This window comes from Castor canadensis, chromosome 10, assembly GCF_047511655.1.
Source record: "Castor canadensis chromosome 10, mCasCan1.hap1v2, whole genome shotgun sequence".
NCBI lineage: Eukaryota > Metazoa > Chordata > Mammalia > Rodentia > Castoridae > Castor > Castor canadensis.
In genome coordinates, this window is record NC_133395.1 from 70,475,815 (window position 1) to 70,500,744 (window position 24,930).

A 24,930-nucleotide genomic window follows, 5' to 3' on the forward strand; every position below is an offset into this window, starting at 1 on the left:
GAAACCAAAAAAGGCTATCAGCCAATATTCTAAGACATACCCTATCTAGTCATTGCAGATGCTCTCCTCAATTAACCTTGGACCAGAGCCAGGGCAAGGTGACACTGAGGGTGGTAGGGGAAAATGTCTGCTAGTGATGAGGGATTAGCAGAGAACAAAACCAGCAGTGGGAAGGGATCTTCCACAGAAGGGCAGCAAGGGCAGCAGGGAGGACATGGCAAATTCCATGGTTACCTGGCTGAAGGGACTATCTTCATGGCTATTAGCAGGGTAGAGACATATAAGTCAAGGTATGTATCTTCCTGCCCCATGTCCCAGGGTTACAGCAGTTATATGTGTACATTTTATACCATGTGGTATTTCTCCTATGCAAAACACTGTATATTTTACATAGAGAGTTGTTGCTATTTATTGTCAGTAAAATAAAAATTTGTTTGGGGTCCTCTCTTAAGTGTTAGAAAATGAGATAAACTATTAACATTCACATGATTGAGCACTGTGGTACATTTATTCATCAGGATACAGATTTTAAATTTATTAACTACTGTGTATTTCCATAGACAAATAGAAGAAAAATATTTAAAAAATTACCTGCAAGATTGTCAATTTCTTTTTCCTGCAGCAGACTGACTGCATCATCATCTCCTTCCAGCATGAGTTCTGTCTCTGCATTCTGGTTCACTATTGCTTGACTTCTGAATGCTTTCTTTGACTTCACTGTATCTTCTTCAGTGCCTAAATGCAACCAAAAAATAATAATTTAGGTCACAGTGATTGCTTTTTTTTTTTGGTGGTATTGAGTTTGAATCCAGGGCCTCATGGTTGCTAGGCAGGTTCCCTACTACTTGAGCCACTACACCAGTGCAAATATTTGTCATAATACTTTTTTTTTATTTTTGACAATGCTGGAGTTTGAACTCAGGGCTTCCTGCTTGGTAGGTAAGCACTCTACCACTTGGGCCCCAGCAAACAGTGATTTGTTTTGCTTTCAGTTAGTATGAGAAATAATTATTTTATTACTTTTAAATTATAGAACAATTTTAACTTCTCTTGTTTAGTCTTCTGAGAGAAAGGCCAAACAGGCCTTTCTACAGATGAGAAATAGGCTATGAAAGCTACGCGCCTTGGCGAGGGAGCTGTAATCTGCATCTTGTGACTCTAAGATCAGTACATGTTATACAAAAAAATCTGTACTTCACCTCAAACTCGATTTTCTGATCCACAATATCATACAGTTTTACATAATTAAAAACACTTCTGAAAATTAACTAATTAATTTATCAGCTGTTTTTTGAGAGTAGAAATACATATGAAGAAAATAAGCAAGTGTTCATATCTGAGGGGAAAAATGGTTGTCACTGGGGAGCCACAGAAAGATGGAGTTAGGAATGATGCTACTTCATAAAAGATGTTTCTTTCACACTTAATGAAATAAATAGTGGTTTTCTAGGATGATATCCTTATTTTGGCACATAAAATAATATTAAAAATAATATTAACACTGAAATGAAAAGCATATAAAGTAAGCAGAAAAATTGAAATATTAAATTATGTCCTGGCATTAACATGCCAATCAATGTAAAGGCTAGAAATGAATGTATTTGAATCCCCCGTGGATTTCATTGCTTAAAAAATATTTCTATTATTTACATTCAAACCTTGCCTTGGATAACGAGTCTGAAGTTGTTCCAACTGCAAACAAATTGTGTGTGTGTATACATACAGATACATGTCCATACATGTAGATTAAGAAATACTTTTATTTCCTATCACTTGAAGTTGAAATTAAATTTGGAGGAAAACACTGTAATTTACTGTCTTCTGTCTATAGTGTTAGGCTATGGCTTCAAAGACAGCATTAATTAGGAAAACACCTTCATATTTTATTTGGTGAGATGGAAATGGGAGCCTAGCAAAATCAGTCCTATGTGTTGTTATATTATAGTTCTAGGTGATGTAGTGTTGCGCACACAGGCAATTGCTCCCCAAATCATGTCATACCTCTGGTCAAAATTCTCCCCAGCTGCAATTCACAACATTCTGGATTAATTCTCCCAGACCCATACCATAGGAATTCCGGCAGTCCCCAGTGCCTGTTAATGTTTGCTTCACTGCTTTTGTGGAAGTGCATTTACATGCCAGAAAACTTGTGAAAACAGTGTTAGCCTCCTTCCTTCCTCCCTGTCTGACTCCCTCCTTCCCTCCCTCTCTCCTTCCCTCCCTCCCTCCATTCCTTTCATCCTTCTTCCCTACCTCCCTCCCTCTGTCCTCTCTCCCTCTCTCTTCCTTCCTTCCTTCTCTTCCCATCTCCCTCCCTTCTTTTTTCTTTTTGTCAGTGATTGAGGGCCAATTTTGTTTCCTAAAACATGAAGAAACTGATTCAAAGAAAGGCCAGAGAAGAGTAAAAACATGGTGAAGAACACAGTTACACCCCAAACCACTGCAGAGTGATTGGCTGAGGGACTATCTGTCATCCTAGTTCCAGCTTATGCATTTAAAGAGCAGGGTTAGGGCTGGTGGAGTGGTTCAAGTGGTAGAGCACCTGTCTAGCAAAGTATGAGACCCCAAGTTCAGGCCCCACTACTACCAAAAAAAAAAAAAAGAACATGGTTAATGTATAGTTTAATAGTTTAAAGTGACAGACTGTTAAATACATATTTTGAAAAATACTTCAGAGACAAATACTATCATTACAAATCAATGTCTCATCAGAGGGGAGGGAATAAAATGGGTTACATGTATGTTTTTTCATTGAACCATAGATGATTCTTAGTTCTGCAGTAAAGGATTAAGGATAGATCCCTGAGTGCTTCAGAACCTTATCCTAATTTTATTTGATTTTTGGTGGGGATAGCTATCTTTATAACTCCATTGCTTCTTAGGTAGTAACTTAATTACAGAAACTTAGAGCTTGCATCATTTAACAGAGAGGAAATGCAATGATTAATAACCCATAAGTCTCTCCTAAGTCCTTCACAGCCACATTTCTAGATATCCTTACCTGATAATACTAACTGAATAGTTCCCTGAATTTATTGTCTCTTGTTCCTTCTCCCCTTTAAATCAAACCACTTAAACCAAAATCTAGGATTCATCCTATGTGGGAACTGCCACTGCCCTAGCTCAACTTACTATTTTGGCCCAAATGCTTCAATAGCTGCCTTGCTCAGATCACCCTCAATACTTATTCAGGATGGTTATTGTAAAAATTAGTTGAAGTCAAGCGCCAGTTGCTCCTGTCTATAATTCTAGCTAGTTGGGAAGCTGAGATCAGGAGGATCATGGTTTGAGGCCAGCCTCAAACAATTCACAAGAACCCCATCTCCAAAAAAAATAACCACAGAAAAATGGACTGGAGGCATGGCTCAAGTGGTAGAGTGACTGCTTTGCAAGCTTGATTTCAAACCCCAGTCCCACTTTGAGCACATGATAAAAGCAAGAGCACACAAGGGAGGTATGAGGATAGGTAAGACACCTAAAAAACTAGCTAGCATTTGTTGCCCTTAACGCAGAGAAACTAAAGCAGATACCTTAAAAGCAACTGAGGCCAATAGGAAAAGGGGACCAGGAACTAGAGAAAAGGTTAGATCAAAAAGAATTAACCTAGAAAGTAACACACATGCACAGGAAATTAATGTGAGTCAACTCCCTATAAAAACCAAAAACAAAACCAAAAACAAACCCCAGTCCCACCAATAAATAAATAAATATGCAAGTTGGGGATATTTTCCTACTTAATACTGCATATAAACTCCTCCAAATCAATAATACTCAATGAAAGACTTATACTGAAGATAAAATCTAAGCTCCTGAGGATGGCTGACTAAAGCCTCTCATCCTCTCATCAAGAACCTCACATTAGTTGTCACCACTCCCATTTCAGCAATATCAGACTACTTATATATTCTAAAATATGTCATGGTTTTACAAACCTGTGCTAATGTTACTTGGTCTGTAGGGTATATCCCCTTTTTCCTTCTTTGTCTGGCTTTTTTCTTACTTGCCTTTCAAAATTCACTATCCTCAGGAGCCTTTCTCTATAAAATCCTCTTTACTTTCACACTGTGTGTAGAACACAGCCACAGCCTCACTGGAGGGGTGCTATCTGTTATGTGTCTGCCATCTCCACTTGGCTGTGGCCTCAGTGTCTGGCGCTCAGCAAGTATGCCACAAACATGCTGAACTGAAGTTCAAGTTTATTCCCTGCCTTCTCCCCCAACCCCTGTTCTTTCTCTGCTTTCTTAAGGTAGATTTGTTTACTCTTTCCCTTAAGTTTTTACCATAAATCCTGTTACTAAAGTATTTGCAGGTATTGTAATGATTTGCTTATTTATCCCCATAGTAACCCAGAAGGACTTTGATGACTAGAACATTTTTCTATCATTGTCATCTCAGTACTTAGCACAATGCCTAGCACGGAGCAAGCTCTTATAAATCCTGGATAAATGAATAACCTGAGGCATAACTGTTAACTCTGAATATCTTTACATATGAAGTTCCCAAGATATCATAGTGACTCAATTCGTTTGGAGTGAATGAGAGAAAATCTATGTATTTATGAAAGGGAACTCAATTCTTTGCAGGAAGTCTATAATAAAGTCCTTTAAGTGTGAGTCAGCTTAATAAAGCCAGCTTTTCCTTTTATCACAGCAATGTGAAAAAAAAGAGGCAGGCTTACACTATTCTAGTGTTACTAAATAAAAATCTACCAATAAGGAAAATGTCAGCTCTGAAATGTATATGGAACTTTCAATTTTATCTAACTCTAGTTTTAAAGAAGTAAAAAACCAGTATCTTTAAAAGACGCATAGTAAATTCCTATCAATACACAGAACTTATCATCTCTATTGAAGTGTTAACAGTTTGCAGTTCAGTTAAATTCCTGAGTTTATGGTATTGCAATAAACATTTATCTAAATTAAACTGTATGAGATCTAGGAGCTTTTCAATCTCAATATCCTTTATGAATTAGAGTTTCATTCATCAAAATTACAGGCAAAAAGAGGTAAGGTCTCAGAGGGCTGTCTCATTACAAGGCTTGTAAACACTGTCCTTAGGACGAATTGGTTTATCACCCAACAAATCAAAATCTGATTGGGAAGAGAATATATTTCAGATCATCTATCTTCAGAGGACACGTTGGACCTCTTCATAACCTCTTTAGCCATTCATCAAGAAATTAACAAGTGAATATCACAAACCTCCAGAATGCCTTAGATTTGAAAATGTGAATTATGTGTAAACCTAGATAGGATAGACATGTATGCTTATTTCAAATGAAAGTATTAAAATGTCATAAAGTTAAAAAATTTCAGAAGAAAAAAAATGCCACAAAATCTAATCCAAAATTATATTTGTTTTTTCTTTTTTGTCATGTTACAAACAGCAAACACAGGAAAGCATTCTATACACAGACTTATTAGTAAAGATATATACTTGAAGAAGCTGTGTATGTGAAAATGCTCTCTAATACACAATACTGCATTACCTGAAAAATTTCCTTTCATAAGGTTTGTCTTACTATTTTAAAAACCAAACTAACAGGACAATTAAGATGTTCCTATATTGTTACTATACTATTATTATTACAACTATATTATCATTTAAAATAGTTTTATTGTTATTTTAAATAAGAATCAGTTAAATACAGAAATGACAAATTGGACACTTTAGATAATATCTAGATACATATATAGATATAAGGTATCTAGACACATGCAGACACTATCAAATAATATATCTACCTGGAAAGTCTAATAATCAAGGTCAAGAAATTAGCTCATTTTCTTTTCATACTATGTTCTACTGATAAATATAAGTGATTTATGTAAAGGAAAACATCATGGAGCACTTTATTCTGTTTAAGGAATCATCCTACAGTGAACTCTAAAACATTGATACTAATAAAGAAAAAAATAATACACATCAGATACACCAAAATTCATATACATGTGGCTAACATACAAAGAGAGAAACTATAACCCCATAACAAGCTAGTTTTAGCATAACATAGCCTTATGCTATTATTCATATTGAATGTGGAGCTATGGCTTAGTTTGTCACTTATTAAAAAGTTGTATGTACATATATGTATACATGTGTCTATGTCTATGTATGTATCTATCTTATGTATGTATATCAACTATGCAGGAATATATTCTCAATCCTCTTTTATCTGTACAATTTACATACAAGAGCTCTGGCTTATGATTTGGTACCTGTTTAATTTCTTTTTTTTTGGCAGTACTGGGGATTGAACTCAGGATCTCATGCTTGCTAGGCAGGTGCTCTACCACTTGAGGCACTCTGCCAGTCTTTAGTCCCTGTTTATTTAATGTTGCTACTTTATTTATTTGGCCTCTTTGTACCTCATGAGGCCCAAGACCTGAATGCTGTTGTCCTTAAATATGCCGTATTGTCTCAAACCTTCAAGTCTGACATATGTCATTTCTTCTCAGTGAAATTATCTAACTTGTCTTTCTCTGTATAACCTTTGTATCTTAGAAACAGGTAATAATATACTATCATTATTACTTTTGAGTCTTTTATTTAAAAATTGTATTAGTGGACTTCAGTGTTTTCTTTTTTTCTCTTCAGTTTTGGCAATAGAACCCAGAGCCTTGTGCATGCAAGGCAAATGCTAAACCACTGAGTCAAATTCTCAGCCCTCTTATTGGACTTTAATTTCTACCATGTTGAGCATCAAGTAAAGTGGCAACAAATGTTTATTGGTTAAGCACATGAAAACATAAACAATTCACCTATTAACCATGTAATATGCCATTAGTTCAGTTATTTTTCTTTGCATGTCCTGTACAGTTTTCTCATAAATGAGGAAGTTGGACTGTGTGATTTACTAATCTTTACTATTTCCTTCAAAACCCATTAGGAACATATTTTTTAAAAAAATTAATGCCAATCTCTTAACTTCATTTCTAGTCTGTGAAAGAGGAATAATAAGTGTGTCTTTCAATCTAAAACCTACAGGATTATTGCAGAGTTAAAATGAGACAATGGATGATTAAAAATTTTGAAATGTGTGAACATTATTTACATGATACGTTTTCAAAAATGTTTTGTTAAAATTTTGATGTAAGAAAACAAATTAATAAGAGTATTAATAGTATACTGAGGACTGGGGGCATAGCTCATATGGTAGAGTCCACACTGAGTACATAAAGTAAAACTGAACAAGAACATAATCAATGTTTTACTGTTTATAATAAATGTTTCACAAGATTTATATAAAGAGAAAATGAAAGCAGCCTATTTGAGAATTAACACTCAAATAAGATAAAACATGAATCTAATGCCTTAGCCTAATGCCTAACCAACATCAGGTATTCAGGCAGTGATGGTTTTCTTTCCTTCAGATGGACTTAGACTTCCTTCTACCACGTTGACCTAATAGTCTGTTTATATTCATTACAATGCAATGTGAGCCTTTAGCTCCTTCACTAGATTGGATGCTCTCTGAGGACGGAGAAAGCTGGTAGCACAGGTACTACAAAGTATTTATGAAGTAGAATGGAGTGCAAATAGCTTACATTTAAAACCTTTTCACCCAATACCATCTTATTCATTAAAAGTTATTAGTAAATAAAAGTATGCAAGCATCAATATTTTTGATATTTTAAAATTTTGTATGTAGTCACCCTAACAATAAAAATTTACAATCTTGGATATTTGAAGGAAAACAACTTCTGCTTTCTTAATGTAAGATAGCACATTTAATATAGACTTCTTTTACATCTTTCAAAGGAGATCTTTGGAGGGAGACTGGCAAAATGGAAATTTTATTTTATTTTAACTTCACTTACATGTATGATCAGGAATTTAATGTTTTAAAACATTTGGAAATCAGTTTTGCAAAGGTTAAATTCTTTTCAATATATATCTTCATTCAATATACTTAGACAAAATCTACCCTTATGAAAGTAAGAGAAAATACTGCAATTGATTTTCAAATGTAAACACTTTCTTTAAAAAGCATTAATGATATGAATACTTTGGGAAATGTTAAAATAAAGATTAGTTTTTCTTTAAAACTCAAGTCAGAGCAACAAATATCTTTATGGACCAGTGATTTTAGTAATTCTAAATGATAATATTTAACTTCTACTAAAAGGAAAATATTTTAAGATAAATACACCTTTCAACTAATTACATTAGGTATGGTGGCATGATCTCATGCAGTTATACATATGAATCAATCCATTACTGAGAAGTTTACAATTTTGAACATTCCTGAAAAGATGAAATAATGTTTTTATTATACTGAGAAACCTATTGCTCAAGACATTTTATGCTGGCCAGTGTATCTGTAATAGATGTTTACGTGGAACACATTTAAATTTGAAGTTTGACTTTGAAGCATAGAACAAAGTTTTTCCTTACTTAGGAAACATAAATGATGATATCAAACCATTTTTAATTGAACGTTAAGGACAGAAAAGAAAAGGAATTTTTTAAAAGAAAGCATACCATTTAGTAGAAAAATCCAATGGTAAAATCTGCTAATGATACTGAGTAAAACAGTACTTTAAAAAGAAAGACTAGAAATCTCAAACATCTTCTTCCTCTTTTATATCTGATGCTGAATCAGAAGCTTCATTTTATTGATATAAAATCATTGTATGAAAGCATTTTCATAAATGAAACATACTCTTTTCAAATACAGCATTTCTGGTTTCCACTGCAAACACTTTAAGTAAAACTCTGAGTAGGTAGGTACTGAACAAATTTAATAAATACAGATATAAAATCTATAAGCTCAGCCATCAACTTCTTCCTTTCTTAGTTCAGGGTTTTAAAGTCTGAATTAGATCTAACCACGATCCCCTCTTCAATTAATTTTTGTTGACAGAGAATACATTTAAGAATCAAAAATAGGTATTATCTATATTACCATAAAATTAAAAACCCAAGACACAAGGATCAAATTTATGAACTTAATTCAGAAATGGTAGTCTTTAATCAGTAATTGATGCTACTTATGGTCCAGCACATCATTATGTTACATAAAATTAGAGTACAACATCTTTGTGATTTACCCAAGAGGGACTTGTACAGACTTTGTTTTAAACTTGATATATACCTTCAGGCAGGGTGTCCTCTGACAAGCTGAAGTAAATGTTGCAGTGGCATAGTAAACATGGAGTGTTAGTAACGTGGGTACTAATTAAGATTCAGTGTTCATAGAAATTATTCCAAGTGTTAAATTCTTATTCAGATTACTTATGTTTGTAACAACTGACTGGAATTCGAGAAAGAAGAGAAGAAAATGGCTACCTAACAGCAACAGTTATTGCTCAGTGGAAAAGGACATCAAGGACACTTGCAAGTAAAAGAACTGGATCAATATTAACGTGATTTTCATTTCATGCTTCTCCGACTCCAGTGAGCTGACAATATGCTCTGATTATGTGAGCTGCCTCACAGTAACACAGAAAAGGTTATCAGAGCAAGAGGTGGAAATGGAAGGCACTGTTTACATTGACAGGCCTGCTAATAGAGTGAACTGGTCTTCAAAGACATGAAATGCACTTTTCTAACTTGGTTCTGACAGCAAAAACGGAATTTCATTTGTTCCTAATTCAAAATATTCATATGTAAGCAATATTTCTTAGAGAAGTCCAACAAAGGGGATATTCATAAACAGCATTTTTAAACAGAAAAATGTATTTAAAAATGCAAGAAAATGTTATCGAATTTAAGTGAAGCAGCATATAAGTATGAAATGTTAACTTAATAATCTTCTTAATGGAACCAAGGTAGAAAACTGTATTCTATGCTAGAGGTTTGACAAAATATATTTTAAGAATGTACATGATGGCAAATATCAAATCTTATTTTAGACTGGGTATTACTCAGTGGGACTTTGATTAGCCATGAAGTTGGGGTGATTTTTAATTATTTTAAATAGGATTTGATTATGTTAAAAACTACATGGTACATTTTACTTGTTGAAAAACATGATGAAACATTTAGAAAATCTGGGCCAGTTTGGAACCATATAAATATCATAATGAGTAGAGATGATGCACTATTCAGCTTTGTGACTGAGGGCATTGCATGGAGTTTGGTCCCTATAACAAAATATGCACAGAGAAAGACTAGTATGAAATAAATATATCACAATAGTAAAGAGAGGTATCTTTAAGGGGGTGACAATCGGTGATTTCTTCCTTCATTAAATGCTTTTTTTTCCCTAGAAGGAAAGAAAAGAAAGGACAAGAATGGAAAAGGAAAAGAAAGGAGGAAGAGAAAAGGGGAAGGAGGCAGAAAAGGGAGGAGGGGAAGTGTCCAGAGGGATAGATGGCAGGTAACAGAATGGAAGCTGGGAAGTTTGGCAAGCCTCATAATGAAAAAATGTTGAAGTGGACAACTTGAAGAGGGCTGAGAGGGTGGGGAGGCCTTCTTTGGTATTGGACCACATTAACCTTGGATTTGATGCTTAGTTTTTCTTTTGTAAAGCCTGTCATAAAGTTTACTGTGGGAAAGTTACTTTAAAAGTCTGTGTCTATGGGAAAAGAAGTAGGAGATATTTGTTAGGAATGGAACTGGCTTAGAGACATGGAGAAAAAGCAGAATTTACAAAAAAAAAAACCTCATTAATTAAGAAAAAAGCCTATCTAAGGGATGAGGCAGATATAGGTTCTTTACAGTGCTTTTAAAAACACCAAAAACAATGAGATGAGGCAGTGCATATCTGTGATCCAACATTTGGGAAGTAGAGACAGGAAGATCTCGAGCTCAAGGTCAGCCTGAGCTACACAAAACAAGACAAAACAAAAATATCCAAACATTAAAATATATTTTTATAAGTGACATGGAATACATATCCCATGATTTACACTAAGGTTTCGTCTTTATGGATGGCAGACTCTAAAGTGTGAAAATGTTCAACAACAACCTTGCTATTAGGAAAATTCCAAAGGTCTGTATAGCAACACTACAGACTAAGATAATGGTATGTGGGTTAAATTTTAGCTCTACCCACCACATTAGCATGTCACCTAGTATCTATGGTTTGTCATTTTCCCAAATAAAAATCTTGTAATAGCTGTGCAATATTTTCCCAAGCTCTCTTTTTGGCCTCATCTAAATACCATTTTCCTACAGTCCTATCTTGTGTTCATCATAAAGCATTATTCTTCATTCCTTGAGTACATTTGTATGTGTGATGTAGTCCTTTCTCCACAATGCCACCTCCCATTCACTGTTGTAGGAAGATTCCAACTAATCCTTTCAATAGCAGTTAAAATATGTTACCTTTAGTTAAGTAGTCAGTCCTCTTTACTGAGCTCTTGGTATTTTTAATATACTTCAATGTAAATATTTATCATACTGAATTATAATTATTATAAATATATTATCAAAAATTAAGTCTAAAATAAGTAAGATCATGAATAGTGTTCTAAATTAGTCACATGCCACTCAGCAATAAGTCTAATGATTCAATTTTTGTCACTGTTGTATCTTTTCCATCATTTGATGCTCTAAGTGGAAATAAAGTACAAACATATATATAACATATTTCAGAATTTAAAAATACCAACTTATACACCTAGTCCACAGAAAACCCATCCTTCAATGATGTTGTCCAAAGTAATGAATGATGTGCTTAAAATACTGTGCATATGTCTTGAAATTAATCAATTATCAATTAAGTAAAAATAGCAATTATCACTTAAGTAATAAATAGCAATTGAGTCAAAACACACAGAACTGCATAAATGTGTGTGCTTCAAATGGAATAGACAGAAGATCTGGTTTTGATTCCAAATGATTTTTATCTTCTCTGAGAATATGAAGCATCATCTAAAACAAAAGTATTTCCTAAATATGATCTATTTTCAAGTACAAGACATTGTGATCATTCAAAAGAATAAGTTAGACCATGTTATATTTCCATGCCTTGGCAATTTCTGTCATCAACGCTGCCTTTTCTTCTCTGCCCACGTGGTAAAGTTATAACCTTCTCTTGATGCAAGTTTTCTTTTGTATTTGTAATTTCCTTTATTCTTTCTTTTACATTTTTATTAGCATATATTAGTTGTACAGGGAGATTCATTGTGACATTTACATATGTGCTTACAATGTACCTTGGTTAGATTCATCCTCCTCCATCGTTCTCCCTCACTCCCTCCTTCCTTCTTAGAACAATTTCAACAGATTTCATTGCTCAATTTTCATACATGCATATGAAGAACATGTACCATATTCATCCTCCTTTATCCTCTCCATTTACCCTCTTCCCCACACTGAAGCCCACCCCTAGATAGCACCTCCCTCTGTGCTGATGGTTTACCAACATCTGTGCTACTGACATTTTAGGCTGGATTTTTGGTGTTGCAGTCGTCCTTGTAGACGGTTGTTCTGCTCAGGGAGATGCCAGTAGCATACTTTATCCACCCTCACTGAAAACTACTACAGCAAATCATGTTCTCTTAGATGCCAGAAACTCTCAATCCCTGAATCCAGCATCTAGAACATGCAGAAGCTGTTAAATAAAAGCTTTTATTTAACAAATGTACCTGGTTCTTGTGAATCTGTTTAAGGCCTACAAATCTAAATTTTCAGCATAAAAGCAGGTGGTTTTTTAGAATATTTATTGATATGAAAAAATGCTAAATGTCTGTAAAATGCATTTTATGAGCATATTTTGTACTCTTAGATTTTATGCACTCTATTTATTTTAAGAGACTATAAAAACCACAGGATGAAGACTATGAAACTAAGGCCATGAGACTAGGGTATGTCATTGACACCAAGAGCTGGCAGACACTTCCTTCATATCTTTTTCTCCTCTTAAAAATGTTTACATCATTAAATTTCAATAAATTATTTGAATCATAACGAGATCATTTATTTCATTTTCTGTATGGAGATCCAATTAATGATATACCAACTAAAATGCAGTTATTCACAAACAATAATATAATAAAGAGGCTTATGAGAGTCTCTATATAATACAAACAGCAGGTTGTTAGGATGAAAAAATTAAATCATCTTTCTCACATGCTATAAGAACAGAAGACTGTGAAAAATGAGGTATAAGATAATTTGATAGCTTTTTTCCTCAACAACTGGATAGCTGCCTCAGTGTTTTTAAATTTCAGCGCCTTTCTTATTTTTTGATGACTGCAAGTAGTACATTACAGTAGCCATGCATACACCATCAAAACTAATTTAATTCCAGATTCATTATAGAGCTGTTTTTTATTCATCAAGGTCATATCTTGATGGCTTCACAAGCTTAGATAAATCAGGTGTTAAGCAGACACATCTCTGAGGAACTTAAGAATGTTCTCATTTGCAGTTCTCAGCATATCTTATTATTTATTGCCATAGAAATGACTGATTAACTTTGTCATCTTTGTTCCATGTTTTCCACGCCCCCTCCCAGGCTGAGGCAGTCTGCCCTCTTCTGCAGCACCATATCAGACCTATTTAAGATGATGGCTTTGATCACAGACATGGAGGCACTTGCCATCTTAGGCTTTGAAGAAACATTGTTCCACTGAAATTATATGGAAGGGAAATCGACAGTCAACAAAGACAACAAAATTTATTAAGATTTTGCACTATTTGTTGACAGCATAATCGTTAAGCACCATAAGTGTACCAAAAGGTGACTAGTCTAGGTTTTATTTTGACATATAAACAATTTATAAAACCCTCCTTTTTCACTCATTTCCTTATTTTAGCTAATTTGCCCCCAATAGAAGACTACTACATCAGAAGGTAAGTTTATGAATTTTAAAATATTTTTCTTACATTCTTTCATTGCTGTGTTTGGTAAAATTCCTGCTAATCAATTAAATATGCATTTGCATGAGGTTTTCCACAAAAAACACCTAAATAACACATTTGCCACATGCAAAACTATAACATTAAACATCAAGGAAAAAATTACATGCCTCTAGGTTTTTATTAATCACATTCCAACACCAGAGGCTGAAAATATATCAAGTCACACCAAATCTTTTGTACATGACAACCTCATAAATTATTCAACTCATTAGTGTTACTAAAAAGCATGAAAAACTCCATCAGTGTAAAGGATATTTTCCAACTGAAAAAGGTCAACCAAAAGTTTTAATAGTGAAATTGAAAGGAAAGCTTTTCAAAGTAAATATGAAATAAAATTACTGTCCTTAATTTCCTCGAAATTATATCAAATTCTAATTGTTTACTCATTAAAAGAAAACATTAACACTTTTATTTGAGGCTCCAAAACATTATCTGAAAATAATGCTAAATGGTCCTTCCCATATTATGATAGTTTAATTTAACTTAAACTGTTTGGCTGAACTTAGGTTTCAAGTTAAATCAAGTGACTCAAACTTTTTTTTTTTTGTAGTACTGGTATTTGAACTCAAGGCTTTGCACTCACTATACAGGTGCTCTACCACTTGAACTGTACCTCTCACACTTTTTTGCTTTATTTATTTTTCAGGTGGGGTCTCATGTTTTTGCCCTGGGCTAGTCTCAGACCTTAATTCTCCTACGTATGACCTCCTATATCTGGGACCACAGAGCACAACACCACACCCAGCTTTCTGGTTGAGATGGGGACTCTAAGTCTTTGCTCAGGCTGGCCTCAAGCTGCAATCCTCCCAATCTCTGGTTCCTGAGTAGCTGGGACTATGGGTGTGAGCCACCACAACCAGGTTAAAAAGTTTCTATTGAAATAAGTCTGCTAAATGTGTTGTACTTCTGTCGCATTAATGTAGATACATACTCTTGAAACACATGATCGACATTCATAGACTCAACCAGTGGTCTGGATCCCAGAGATTCTTTTGATTGCCATGTTGATTATTTCCTATTTAAGTGTTCATGGCTGCTCTCCCAGGGTATTCAGTTTTTGAAAATTCTTCATACTTTGATCACTGATTATAGTAATTGTAGCCATACTGAAAGTCACATCCACAAAGCATTATTTGTGTCTGCAACACTTTGGTTCTCTTTTTAATTCACATACACACACAAAATTTTTTGGCCCAAGTTTACAGCAGTAATTCTGTAATTTTCAAGACAGAATTTAATAAGGAAGTTGAAATGATGCAATTATTTGATATAGAGGAAGGAATAAGTTGAATTTCAATTTTTTCAGAAGCTCATTCAGAATTTGCAGGTTTGTGCTATAAATATACCTTTAATCTATGACTACCCAATTTCAAACACTCGATCATTTGAATATTGGTCTGTCAGGCTTTAGCATATAGAAACACATCTAAATGTTTACTGGCAGAGTATTCAGATTCTGAGCTTTTGTTGTTGTTGTTGTTGTTGTTGTTCTACAAGTTAAATAGGATGTTCTGAAAATAAAACCTGTGCTTAAAATATACAAAATCTGCTTTCAATTAAGTTTTTCAACATCTATTTTTACTGGATGAAGTGCTTTATAACAATTACTGACATTTGCTTCCTATTTCTTCAAAAGAAACATTTTATATGTAGGTTTCAGGGCACATTAAGAAGTTGAAAGAAGTTGCCATGCTACATTTTTCTCTGGGCAGTTCATAGTTCCTCCATCTAACTCAGTAGAACTCACTCCAGTGAGCACTTCCCACTCATCCCCTCCACATCCTCTGTATCTTACTGCCCACCTTTTTTCCTTAGTTCTCAAAGTCCACAGATGTGAAGCGTGATGAAAAGGAGAAGATGATGGTAGAACTATTTAGGGAGGAAGAACAGTTATTGGTCTTCCACTCCATAATATTAGCCCTGGAAAATGACCATGGAGTAACTCTACCATAGGTGCAATGTAAACTGAGCATTTTAAGAAAAAGAACTTTTTCTTATTATGTATAAGATAAAAACATATTTCTCTTTACTTTTTTCACAAACTCAACTCAAGAGGGGTAATAGGTTCTGAATATTGCTGATTACATAGCATATAAAAATGGAAAAACACTACATATTAAAAATACGCATATAGTACACATAAAGAATATTTACTATTACCTACACCTTTCATCTACTTCAAAATCAGAGTACTAGTTCCTAGTTCAGGTTAATTAACAATAGTTACAATCAGTCTCAAAGTGATTTTACGGTATAAAATTTTAAAATTTGTTTTTGAAAGTCTTTAATACTGTTTACTAATAGAAATATTATACAAATCAAATATTTATAGTATCCACTTTTAAGGCAAAACAAATACTTTCTTACCAAAGCCTTTTTAAAAGTAATCTGTAGAATGTACAATGTAGTATAAGATAGACACTTAATCGGTTTGACAACCGAGCATCACTAATATCATGTAGTCTAATATCGCATAAATTGTCTGTAGATGGTTCTAAATTTTAAATGAGAGAAATTCATGATGAATTGCTTAAAAATTCTAGAGTATTGGTAGACAAGGCTTTATTAATTTTAAGTTCATATCATACTTTCCCATATGATCATGGAGATAACTCATTTTAAGTTGACATTAAATCCTTAGTGTGCTAAAGTCCTTAGATGATCTTGCTGTTAGAGGTGGTTAAAGAAACTTCCTACAGTAAGGACAACTATGTTTTCAAGCATATTTTTTGCATTTTTACTTCTACTGTAATCATTATCTTAGGTATCATAGCTGCATATGAAATCTTCATGTATAGCATTTACTTAATATTTTTTGTTCCTCATTAAGTTATATTAACAGCTTATTGAGATGATGATTTTGTAATCTTTGCTCATTTTGACTTATTGTGATCAAACATTTTCCCTGTTCAACTGATTAAGAATAAGAATGGTACTGTACTATATACACTATGGTAAGATATAAATCTATTTAATACTTATGGTAAATTTTAACTAGCTGGCTCACTTGTTACTCTAAAATAAATAAAAATTAGCATAATAAAATAAACATTAATTTACAAATAAAAGTGAATAATAAAGGTATTGCCTTAGCATGTGTTTTATAAAATTCTGACATGACCAATTTTAAACATATTAGAGCACTTAAAAGAGTAAATACTCAAAATGTTTCTAAGCATATTTCTTATTAGACAACAGTCTAAAGCAGCAATGTTTCTATTAAACTATAAAATATTTTGATATTTACTATTTATTAAACATTTTATAAAAGACAATGTAGGTATAGTTCCAATGCAGTGTTACAGCTGATGACATTGTAAACTGGGTGACTATCTAATTCAGACTGGAGAATGGGGAATTAAATTGGAAGATTGTAACAGGATTTTTATTTTATTTAACTAAAGTATAAAGGAATAGAATATGAAAATATGTAAAGAGGTTATTAGTAAAACATCTGTTTCAGTTATATATATGTATACCTATGTATACATACATATATGTGTAGTATGTATAGGTATATATTCAGACAATAAACATGTACATAAACACAAATGTATACATAAAAATACATAGGCCTGAGTACAGAATTTCAAAGTATTAATTTTTCTACTATGTGTCTTTGTCACCAAAGTTTGAAAGATATCTGTAAAGAGATTGGTTTTATTCTAGCTTTAGGCTATACGAAAGAGATACTGGATAATAACCAACTATGTAGAGGCTTTTATCTTTTAAAAAGAAGTTGAAGTCTTTTACCTAGTATAAGAAATATAGTTCACTAAATAGTGCTGGTGGATGAAGTAGAACAAAATATTTCTGACTTCCAACACTGAGAACCTTGCATATCAGTGAAAAAATTAACTTTTCAACCACAAAGGGTCACCTCACATGCAGAAGTGTCTGTTTAAGAGGCATCAGTACTAACCATATTCTATCGCAGATTTGAGCAATGCTTCACTGTGAGTGGAACCAAAGGCATTACGAACAAACCTCCTCCTTCGACGAAGATCATCTTCCCAGTAATCCAAACGCCAGAAATCATGCAACTGGCTAAATATGGGAGAACAAAGAAATGGCATTAGTGGTTGTTAATAAAAACTCACAACTAGAAATTCATTGTTTCATAAATTAAAGTCTATTTCTTTGGTATCATTGAAAAATTAAGATGATCTTTTGGGATATCTTTCTAGTGCAAATAAACACAACTTAAAATAGCAACATTTTCATATTTTCTCATATTATAAACACTCAGATCTGCATTTTTTTTACAATGTTCTTTCCTTTACAAAAACATTAGTCATGGGGAGTTTAGCAACACATGTAACATCAAATTACAAGTATTAATGGCACAGTTTGCTTTCTTTTACACTGTTTTTTAACAAGGCTTGTAAATCACAGGACAGACCTCACTACAAATAGTTTGCAATTTAATGACCACGGTTTCTTAGTAGACTGAATTAGGAAGTATAAAACATCGCCCACTCGGATTTCATGGAGCAATGATTAAAATAATGTGCTGAAATATTCATTGAAATAATTCCCTCCTTCCCAAAGCAACCTGAGAAAAGTGCAATTTTATCCATTATTAATAATACTGAATTAGATCTGCAAAAAATTCCAGCCCTGTGGTAATTGTCTTGGTAAATTATTATTCTAATGCTAACAGAGTCCTTGGATGATTTTACAGCTTTCAGCTAATATAAACCATTAACAACCATGGTCATCACTGGCAACGTTGTCTTTTACACTTCAAACCAATGTTAAAAATCCATGAGACATTTCAAGAACTGCTGAAATATGTTCATTGTATATCCAATGGAACATTTCATGATATAATTTTTGTTTTTAATTTAATTTAAGTAAACATTGGTAATAAATACCACTGCTTAAGAAGTCAGTTTTTCTCTTTATGGTATTTGGAATAACATACTCAAAAAGACAATATTCTAATTTTCCTGAGCAACGCTATTCAAAAACATATAAAGTGCTTTCACAGAAATCTGATTTCATTTTTTCTTTTAATATTTTGTTATAAGGGAACACTTCAAGTTTAATTAAAGCAGGATCTGTGTATATTTTGATGATCATTGTATCTCTAGCACATCTTGCACACAGCATTTCAAAATAGTCAATGAGTGAATTTTTTAATTTCAAAAAAGTATACAGAAGTGTATAGTCATCAAGAAAAATTATTTAATTTTGAAAAACAACTTAGATTTTATGGCTATAAAATTTTGTTAACTATAACTTAATTGTAACAGAACACAATATAAAAGAAACATGAAAAGTATTAAAATTTTAAACATTTGAAGTATACTTTAATGTTCTTACTTTTTCTGTACATCATAATTATAACTATTTTTGTTAAAATGATTACCTGATGAACAATTATAATAAATGGTATATCTCTGTGACTAATTAAAATAGGATGATATCTATCCTCATGAAAATGTAGACTAATCCCAGTGGTTTAAGAAAACCATGTTTAAATCTGTTATTAATGATTTTCCTCAGTATTATGTTAAAATTAAGTAATTGCATTCACTAGAAGACCAATGATCTAATATTATCGTAAATTTCTCACTTCAGTTTTTCCTATTCTTACCATAAATGCAACTGAAAAATTCTGATTATATATATATATTTAATCAGAATATATATATTATATATATAATCAGAATATATATATTATATTATATATATAATCAGAATAGATTATATATATAATATATATACATATATATATAATCCCAACAAAAGCTTTCTCTCTGTAACTAGAGGACCAAGAAATGAGCAGCCTAGCAAAACAGAAAATATTTAGATAACAGCTGTTACATTCTAGGCAATCCTCATGGGAAAAATGCTCACACCCCACCCATCCAAAGGGTAAGTAGGGAACCTAGACATGGGACCCTTTGCTAGCAGTGAACCTGTTGATATTGAAATTAAAAATTCAATTTGAATCACTAATAAAAAGACAAAATATTTATGTATAAATCTAACAAAACTTTTATAGAACTCGTGTGATGGAAATAATACAATGCTGATGAATGAAGTCACATAATATCTAAATAAAATAGAAAGGCATATCACTTCCATGGTTTGGAAAACTCAACATAGTAGAAACACCAATTTTCCCCAAATTGAAATACATGTCTAATATAATTTCTTAGATTATAAATAAGATCATTCTAAAGATTCACATAATAGGAGGTTTAATCAGAAGGAATCAGCCTACTTGATTACAAAAGTCAAACAGTTGGCTATTAATCCAGTTCAAAGAAGTCAGGACAGTGTAAATAATTCATCTCGGTGGAAAACTTCTTTCCTTCAATATCACAGACTAACCACACACCAGCTTAAATTGTGATTTGAAAAAACTATACTGTGTCATATCTACTTTTTAAAAAATCACTATTGTGAACTTCAAAATCTACCAATATTCTGATCACTTCAAGTGTTCTTTCAGTGTTTTGTTGAAGTACAAATTATTTTTTCTTTATCTTTTTACACTAAAAAGTCCTTATGCAGCTAATGCAAGTAAGTAATATACTTTTTTGTTTATAACACAAAATGTAAGTAATAACATAACACAAATGTAAGCAAGTGTAAGTAATCAAATAAAAACAATGTGTAGCTTAAAGAAAACCCACCCTCTTTTCCTGCTCTTCCTCATCCTTCCTTTTTTGCTTTGGAAAATTTGAATATGTAGTCTCTGGTCCTCTGATATTTTCCTATACAGAAATTACCTTAGATTGCCAAGAGTCAATATCTGATTAGGGGATTTTTAGTTTTTGAACATACATAAAAAGAATCTTCCATTCCTTTTCAACCATTCTTGTACTCTCTAGTTTAAATATGATGTAACTAACAGTATAGATGAAATAACAATAGATATTCAGAACTGACTTTCTCTGTATCACTTTCTAAACTTACTGTTACTAACCAACTCCACAGCTATACCTTACCTAGACTGTGATGGAACAAGAGAATCTCATCTAGTAGCAAGAAAAATCTTTTTTTTTTCACAGATGCTTCATTTTGATGAATCTGAAAACCCTACCAAGTGAGGTCCCTATAAATGTGGAGGCTAGAGTGATCCAAGGGAACTCTTCCACAAGAGGATCTGTGTGGTCCTAGCCATGTTCTTTGAGGGTGGAGGAGAGGGCAGAGGCAGGACCAGAAGACATTCCTAAGAGGTTGATTATTTGAGCCAATTACATATTTCATAGGAAAAACAAAGAAGTATTTTGCATCTGCTGTGTACTCCAGGATAAAAGTGGTAGAAGGCTGCCTTTTTCTCTGGTGACTGCTTACATATACCTGTTGATATCATGAGACTGAATGAAACATTCTAACACTTTTGTAGACTACACTTCAGCTCTTTCTGGGTTGTGGTCCTTTTGACATCTATTTCAGAGCTTTGTATTGTTCCTTTTAATTATATATTTCTCTTTTCATTATTTTTATATTATGATGTTTTATATTATAACAATGTTATTATTGATGTAGTGATGTTCATTTTTTTGGTGTTGTTTTTAGCATAAATAGTGTTCAGGTACTAGTAATTTCCTCATTGAAAATTTTGATAACTACACTTTCAACTTATGAGGATACATTTGATTTTCTTTCAAGGTTCCCACTGCCTCCTAGGAATGGACTGTCCTCAGAAACTAGGGGAAAAATGAATTTATCTAATAAAGTAAAACTGAAAATGGTTAAGTGGCTATTTGATATTTAGTAGCAAAAACTGGCCAGAGGAACAGAGAAAAAATGAAAGGAATAAAGAAACATTTTTACTGTATACACACACAAAACACATAAGAATTTGACTTTCCACTTGACTAAAAAATTGGTGGTAATTATTGAGGTCAGCCCTTCTGTGCATCAAATTTCATCCTACAAGGTCAAACAAAAATACAAATTCTGACTAGCAGACTGATGGATAAAAATTGTTATCCTCTCCTCATTTTGAAGCTTCCTTCAGCCAGTAACTTGAGAAGAAGCAAGACATTTCCAACCAAATGCTTTAAGAGCCAGTGTACAGTTTCCATTGTTCCCTCTCCCCTCTGTAGTAGTCAGGAACATAGGTACTGATATAAAGTCTCCATCACCTTACTTCAATGTGCTGCACTTTCCTGCAAAAGTGCAAACATGGACTGTGAGTAAGAAACAAACTTTTCTTGAGATGGACCACTGAGATTTGTGGTCTGTTTGTAACTGCAGTATAATCCAATCCAAGAATTGAGCAAACTGCTAGGATGATAATAATAATTACTGGAGGGCCAATATTTACCGAGCGCTTGTTGTTTTCCAAGTGCTTTTCCAATCACTGTACACATATTAACTCATTTCCTATTCATTAATTCTCTTTGAGAAAAGTACTATTATCAACCCATTTTATAGATGAAGAAATGGAGGTACAGAGAGGTTAATGTGTCCAAGGTCAACCAAATAGTCAGTAGCAGAAGAAAGATGGGTCCTCAGGCAGTCTTGACTTCCTAGTTCATACTACTCTGTTTCTAACTATAAAAAAGGGAATAAAAAAAAGGAACTCTTTTGAGGACATTACATTGCAATCACTGGCATAGCTGCTTCTTGCCTTTCTACAATCAGAACAATGATGACTATGAAATAGGTAGCAGGCTGTATGTGTAACGTGTACGTTCACTTATTATTATGCAATTATTTATTGGACACTGAGCCAAGTCACAAGCTAATACTAGTTATGAATGGATAAGTCAATAAGCATGATTCCTGACATGGTGTACCTTTCACTCTATTCCACAATACAAATAAATTAATTTGTAGTGAAAAATTTTGAGAGTGCTAAGAGGAAAGAGATGAGATACAATAATGAAAATAGTGGAACTTACTTTGTAAGTGAACTATAGAAGTATATGCATGAGACTTATTCTAGTGAAATATGACTACAAAATAGGTTGAAACAAAATCTGAGGCTGAGCATAGTGGCACCTATATTTCAGCTACTCAGGAGGTAGAGACCTGGAGGATCTTAGTTTGAGGCCAGCCTCAGCTAAAAACGTTAGTAAGACCCTATCAAAAAAACACAAACCAAAACCAAAACAAACAAACAAAAAAAAACAAGCTAGAAGAGCAGTTGCTGGAGAGAACACTAGGCTGACCCTATGCAAGAGATCTGGTTGGAGTTAACAGGAGGGCATAAAAAGTGAAGCAGTCTGGGAACAATTCAGTATACTTTTGACTTTATTAACATTAGCAAAAGGAAAATGTTCCAATATTCTGAACCTGTGAATGTTGTTCACAGGTTCAAAAGGCAGCACTGGAGAATGCAGGAGAGAAATGGTTTTGTTAAAGTTTTACCCAATGAATTCTATTACCCACATGGTCAGCAAATACTGAATTTTGTTTTCACTGTTTGCATCTTTTTAAAAATTTATTGAAATTATTAGGATATATTCATGATATAGGGGGTCCATAGTGAAAATTCCGACTAGACTTATATTGTACATTAGTTACATTGCCCCCATTGTCTCTTTGCATCTTTGACCAGCTCTTCTGACTCAGCTTTGTTTTTTGATTTTTTTTTGTCAGTAGCATATAAAGCTTGTAGAGCTAAGACACATTCCTTTTCCCCCTACGTAACTAAAGACTCAGTTTAAAGCAATCTTAGAGCAAAAACAATTACTTTAATCTTAATTAACCAAACTATAAAATTACTTGTGAAACACCTAATTCTATAGAGCAATTATCCCACTTGAAGAAAACAGGCATTCTTTCATCCTAATAATTACTGCTATAGTGAATAGGATTCGATATTTTTAGAAACTGTAACTAAAATTTTTCCTCATAAGACTTCAAAAATTGATTACTGTAAGAAATCCCACAAAAAAAGGACTTTGGAAAATATTCTCAACGAGCTTTAAAACTATGTCTACCACATTCAAATCAATGTTCTTAAACAACATAAATATTTTATATAAAAGATGTCTTATTAATTATATAACAGTTAATAAAACCTATATTACTTACAGTTTTTATTTTAAGTTTATGATTTGCATCACAGCAATTCTCTAAGCCTCAGTTCCTTCATCCATAAAATGGGAAGAAATAAAATGTGTTTCATAAAATTGATGTATGGAACATAGTAAAGTACTTGGCACATATGTGTAGCAACAGCTATGTGTTCAAATCCTAGCCCTGGCACTTTCTAGGTAAATGACAACTTCCCTGAATACTAGTTTTCTCATCTATATGGAAGAAGTGGTTCTTACGTATGCTGTTTGTCTCATGCTTTTATATAATAAGTAGCAATTATATATACACTATTTTTGGGATACTGGGGTTTTGAACTCAGGCCCACTCCATTAGCCTTTTTTCGTAATGAGTTTTTTTTGGTTTTTTTTGGGGGGGGGGCTAGGATCTTGCAAACTATTTGCCTGGGAAGGCTTTGAACTGCACTCCTCCTGATCTCTGCCTCTTGAATAGCTAGGATCACAGGTATGAGCCACTGGCACCTGGCTATTATTATATAAACTCTTATACAAACTGATTTCTATCAAACTAAAACAGTAAGTTTTCAAGAAATTCAGATATGCTTTTTTAAAGGCCCAATATTTTTTAGTGCAACAGTTCCCAAGGTGATGGAGATCAAGAAGAGCCCTCTCTTCCCAGAATCATCTCTATTTGGAATCTCCATCCCCTCAGAGTGTTTCCTCCAGTCTTGTGTTGTTCATTTCCAGTCTATTCTACTTCTCTCATTAAAATACTCATGTATCTTCAATTGTCAACTAATTGTGTATTCTTTTTTTGCAATGTTTCAAAAATTTACTTCAAAAATTTACTTAATATAATTAATCATTATATTGTTGTTTGCTGGATCTCATCCATTCATTTACTACTTTGTGCATTTATGTCTTAACACTCTTATTAAATTGTAAGTAAAACAGATCTGTACTTACGACAGTGTCAGCAAATAATAGGTAAACAATATTTGTTAATTTGATTGTTGTCTCTCCATGTTTATGGGCAGTACCATTAGATTTAACTTTAAAATCAAAATTATGATAGAGACACACCTTCAACAGCCTCAAAGCTGCTAAATATTAAACGTGCTTATGCATTTTATTAAAA

At 33.2% G+C, this 24,930-nt stretch overlaps 1 protein-coding gene across 5 annotated transcripts in view; it reads right to left on the bottom strand.

Moving 5' to 3' along the window:
• Nbea (neurobeachin) overlaps nt 1-24,930 on the bottom strand; it is a 643,202-nt gene that overhangs the window by 228,501 nt on the left and 389,771 nt on the right. For all 5 annotated transcript variants that reach the window (XM_074043550.1, XM_074043551.1, XM_074043549.1 and 2 more), the window contains 2 exons: nt 17,741-17,865; nt 592-735 (listed from right to left, as the gene is read on the bottom strand). In XM_074043550.1, the coding sequence (XP_073899651.1) occupies nt 592-735; nt 17,741-17,865 (269 nt within the window). The remainder of the gene's footprint in view (nt 1-591; nt 736-17,740; nt 17,866-24,930) is intronic.